This window comes from Monoraphidium neglectum, assembly GCF_000611645.1.
Source record: "Monoraphidium neglectum strain SAG 48.87 unplaced genomic scaffold scaffold03346, whole genome shotgun sequence".
Lineage (NCBI taxonomy): Eukaryota > Viridiplantae > Chlorophyta > Chlorophyceae > Sphaeropleales > Selenastraceae > Monoraphidium > Monoraphidium neglectum.
The window spans coordinates 2251-6601 of record NW_014010282.1 but is presented as its reverse complement, the minus strand read 5'-3'; the positions used below and the strand labels follow the sequence as shown (position 1 = coordinate 6601).

Here is a 4351-nt window from a genome sequence, read left to right as displayed (position 1 = left end):
GGCGGGTGCTGCCCGCCCAAGCCCGCGGCTGCGCCGGCGGCGGCGGCGCCGGTGAGCAATGGGGCGGCCTCCTGCTGCGGTCCCAAGAAGTCGTGCTGCTGAGCTGGCCTGCGGCCTGCAGGGCAGCACAGCTCGGCGCGCGCCCCGCGCCCCGCGCTCCTATCCGTACGGCGGCACCTGCCTCGCCATCCTCCCACTGCACGTTTTGGCGTGCTCAGGGATTGTTCTGCGCCCCCGCGCGGTGACTGGCACGCAGCCTGCACTTGCTTGCACTCCGCTTTGGATGGCTGCAACAGTCCATCCCTGCTGCCACTTGACTTCATACATTCGCTTTGTGTGCCTGTGCATCCCACTCGGCTGCGCGTTCAGCACTGCTGAGTTGTAATCGCCTGTTGTCTGCCTCGCAAATTACACAAATCTGGACAGCAAGGCATCAGAATTGCTGACAAAGAGAGCCAGGGTGCCACAAGGCTTCAGGACCCGCCTCCTCGCCGCAGCCACCCAAACCAGCCGCCCTGTTGCTGTTGCTGCTGCTGCTGCTGCTGCTGCTGCTGCTGCTGCTGCTGCTGCTGCTGCTGCTGCTGCTGTTGCTGCTGCCTGGCCAGCGCCTGTTCCTGCTCCTCCTGCTGCTGCCGCCGCCGCTCCTCCTGCTCGCGCCTCTTCCGCCGCCATGGCTTCTCCTCCTCCTCCCCGGCTGCTCCCGCCTGCTGCTGTTGCTGCTGTGTGCCGCCGCTACCGCCGCCCTGGGCGGCGTTGTTGCCGTCGCCGCCGCTGCCGCCAGCGCCGCTGAAGCTATCAATGCTGCCCTTGAGCGACCTAAAAATGGCCTTGAACAGGGCGACCACGGGGTCTCTCTCTGGCCCGTTTGCCCGCTCCTCGGCCTGTGCGCGCGCCTGCGTTTTCGGCGGGGTTAGGAGGCGTGGCAGTGCAGGCGAGGTGCATGTCAGGCGGCTCGGCGGGCCGATTTTACAATGGAGGTCCCCGTGATGATCTCGCGCACGCTTCCTGAGCAGCCGCTGCCACGTCCTAAGATGCTGCCCGTATTGGCATCTGCATCGCACTTCAACGCGGCGGCGACAAAACGGCGGCCCTCGTGCGGTGGGTCCGTCACCCAGGCGCACCAGCGCAGCCCTGCACTCGTTGAACGCCTCGAAGGCGCTCGTGCAGAAGTCCTTGTCGTAGTTGTGCCGGTCCAGGCCTGCTCCGGGGACGGAAAGGTGAGGGCCCGGGGTCGCACATGGGGCGGAGCAGTGGGGCTGCGGCACGGCTGTGCTCCCCTCCTGCCTGAGGAGCCTCGTGGTGGGCCCCACTCAAGAGCAGTGCCGCAGAGGCTCCCCTCCAGCCGTGGGAACGACGTACATTCTAAGGCTTGTGCATAGGCTGGGTAGCAGGGGTCCTTTGAGAGCTTGTGGAAACCAAGCGGCAGGGGCGCGGGTGGCGACGCAGCACCATCCGGCGCGGGCGGCGCGCTTGGCTGCGCCATGGAGAGCGTCGTAGGATTGGAGCAGGGGTATTACAGCCGTGCGATAGACTATGTGCGGCGGGGAAGCAGTGCCGAAGCGACTCCAGTCACCAGCACGACGACGCTGTGATCTGCAGAATTTGTGGCAGTCAAGACTGAGATGAAAGTTATTGCAATCGCTATCACAATTGATTTCACTATACAAAGATCTGATCTCCACCGCGGTGCCGAAAGCAAAGCCATGACTGTGCTGGGAGACGACCCCCGCGTGCAACTGTGAGTACAGTGCAATGCATGCAATACGGTGGTATGATCTGCACACTTGCTGCTGGTGCAAGCGCATACCGCACGTGCCCAGCGACGCCTCGACCTGCGCCGCCCTCCCCTCTGCGCCACTTCCGTGGTGTGGTGCCACCTTGATAGACCAGCACATGCACCTGCAGGTGCGGCTTTGCCAAGCTGGTTGGCGTAGATGTTGACTACACTGCACGGTCTTACACAATTACAATCGGGCGCAAGAGCAAAACGCCCGTCGACGTCGCGCTTGGTGCGTGCCTGAGAGTTGCCAGCCACGGCATAGCCAAGGGGGGCGGTATGCAAACTTCTCAAGATGCACGCCATGACACCTATGTGTTGGTGGTTGTTTTGCCCTGGCTTGCAAGCTCACAAGACATGCAAGGTCTTCACACGTACCGCCCACGTCGCCTGCCGCAGCTGGCGACAACACCAGCATCTCGCGGCTGCATGCCCAGATCGCCTACAGCTTCGAGCGCGCCCGCTGGCAGCTCACGGTGCAAGGCAAGAACGGCGTCGTGCTGAACGGCCAGCTGCTCACACCAACGTCACCGACGGCGGACTTGATGTCTCAGGACCTCGTGCAGATTGGCGGGCAGGACCTGTACTTTTTGCTGCCGCTGGGGTCCGCCGAGGCGCAGGCGCGGCAGGCGCAGCAAGAGCAGCAAGAGCAGCAGCAGCAAGAGCAGCAGCGACAAGAGCAGCAGCGACAAGAGCAGCAACGAGAGCAGCACCAACGGGAGCAGCAAGAGCAGCAGCAGCAGCACTACCACCAAGAAGCGGTGGTGACCGTGCAGCCGGAAGGGGTGCACATAGCCACAGGCGGCCCTGAATACCCTGCATGGCAGGCAGCGGCACCGGCAGCCCAGCTGAGCGGCACCCCTACCGCTTTGGCAGCGGCGGCAGTGGCCCCGGCGCAATTGGCACACCCGGAGGCTGCGGTCTTGGGGAACATGCTGGCAGCGCAGCAGCTGCCTGGGCTCGGTCAGCAACAGCACCAGCCAGAGCAGCAGCAGCAGCAGCACTTGGAGGCAGTGGGGCTTGGCAGTTTCGCAGGGGTCCCCATCGGTGCCACGGCGCCAGGTCTGCTGCATCAACAATACGCAAGCTTCCAGCAGCAGCACATTGCCCTCCCGCAACAACAAGTTCAGCAGCTGCAGCAGATCAGTGGTTACGGCAACGGGCAGCCGTTCTGCAACGGCCAGGTTGAGGGTATGCAGCAGTGAAGCGAGCAATTGTCGAAATCCAGGATGACATATGCGAGTCAAGCAGGGCCCAACTAACGCAGCTGTTGAATGTGTAACAGAAGCACCTCAACGCGAGTATCCTACTTCTATTTCTAGAGACCAATTGCAGTCTTCAACGGAGCTACGTCGTTGACGCAGCTGCATGTTCTACGACATCACACTCCACAGACGCCACTCCGGTGACCGCCTGCGTCAGGCCCGCGGCGGTCTCCCGCGCCGCCGCCTCCCCACCCCCGCCCCTCACCGGCCACCCTCGCCGCTGCCGACGCCGCCCCGGCGGCCCCCTTCCGCCGCCTCCGCCACCATCCACTCCAGCACGTCCCCTACCGCGTCCCCTTTGAGCGCTGACGTGTATATGATGCATAGCCGCCCGCCGTTGGCGGCGGCCAGGTCTGGCAGCCGCAGGCACAGGTCGACTTCCCACCGCGACAGAGTCTTAGGGGCGTCGCACTTGTTGACGACGAGGCACACGGGCTTGCCCTGCGGCGTCGATAACGGGGAGGGTGTGACGGGCACGGCTGGGGCGAGGCAGGGCGCGTGGGTGCAGCGCGCGAGGGCCGGATCGCTGGGAGCTGCACCGCGCTCGCCAACCCGCTCTGTGTGTGACGACTGCGGTGCAGCTGCTGCCCCCGCCTCTGCCCGCCTGTACCAGGCGTATTTCAAGGCGTACATCTGGCATCGCAAGAGCCCAGACAATCGGGCCCCCCTGTGTATGCTGGATGCGGCGTTTTTGCTTACGATCAGGTCCTCATGCACTAGAGCGGCGAATAGCTCGACAGCTGCTTGCGCCAGTGAGGCTGCGTCTGAGGCGTCCACGACGAAGACCACCGCGCGGCATTCCGAGAAGTACACTGGCCACAGCGGAAGCATCTGGCCCCCAACCTCCCTGGTACGGTTGCATGGACACATGTGCATGTCAACAGGTGTGCACATTTTCTTTTTGGGGTCGGACAGGCACTGGCTGCCGCACGTGCTGCCTGCACTCTGTGAGCCACGTGCTCGCTGCGCCTACCTGGCCAGCAGCCGCTGCGGTGGCCTCCGGCGACCTGTACACACTGCCAAAAGCTCTGTGCCTATTGTTGGCAATGTGTCGCCCTGGCCCTCTGCCCCCGTGTCTGAAGGAGCCACTCCCCCGCGTTGTCTGCTCTCCTTCCTGCTGTGCAGGCCTGCAGGGGCAGGGCGCAAATGAGCAATTGCCCTGTGGCGGCCGGTCTGACGAGCAATCCGCTTCACAACATGATTTATGCATTTGTACCTTGCAATCGCTGCAGAAGGAGTGTCTTGCCGGCCCCCTGTGCGACGAGCGATGGTGCGTGGGCCGTGCAGCGAAAGCACAAGCTGCAGTGGA

The 4351-nt window shown here is 63.9% G+C and overlaps 3 protein-coding genes across 3 annotated transcripts; 1 reads left to right on the top strand and 2 right to left on the bottom strand.

Moving 5' to 3' along the window:
- Nucleotides 1-473: 473 nt before the first annotated feature.
- On the bottom strand, nucleotides 474-1483 carry MNEG_12634 (hypothetical protein; the record flags this gene model as incomplete). Its single annotated transcript, XM_014038897.1, has 3 exons — nucleotides 474-893; nucleotides 1122-1198; nucleotides 1450-1483. The coding sequence occupies 3 exons, from the start codon at nucleotides 1481-1483 to the stop codon at nucleotides 474-476; spliced, it is 531 nt and encodes a 176-aa protein (XP_013894351.1).
- Nucleotides 1484-1703: 220 nt separating this feature from the next.
- Nucleotides 1704-2982, top strand: MNEG_12633 (hypothetical protein; the record flags this gene model as incomplete). The annotated part of the gene is made up of 3 exons (XM_014038896.1): nucleotides 1704-1738; nucleotides 1906-2009; nucleotides 2177-2982. The coding sequence occupies 3 exons, from the start codon at nucleotides 1704-1706 to the stop codon at nucleotides 2980-2982; spliced, it is 945 nt and encodes a 314-aa protein (XP_013894350.1).
- A 261-nt stretch (nucleotides 2983-3243) lies between these two features.
- Nucleotides 3244-3873, bottom strand: MNEG_12632 (hypothetical protein; the record flags this gene model as incomplete). Its single annotated transcript, XM_014038895.1, has 2 exons — nucleotides 3244-3483; nucleotides 3742-3873. 2 exons carry the CDS (start codon nucleotides 3871-3873, stop codon nucleotides 3244-3246), a joined length of 372 nt encoding a protein of 123 aa, XP_013894349.1.
- Between the last annotated feature and the right edge of the window lie 478 nt (nucleotides 3874-4351).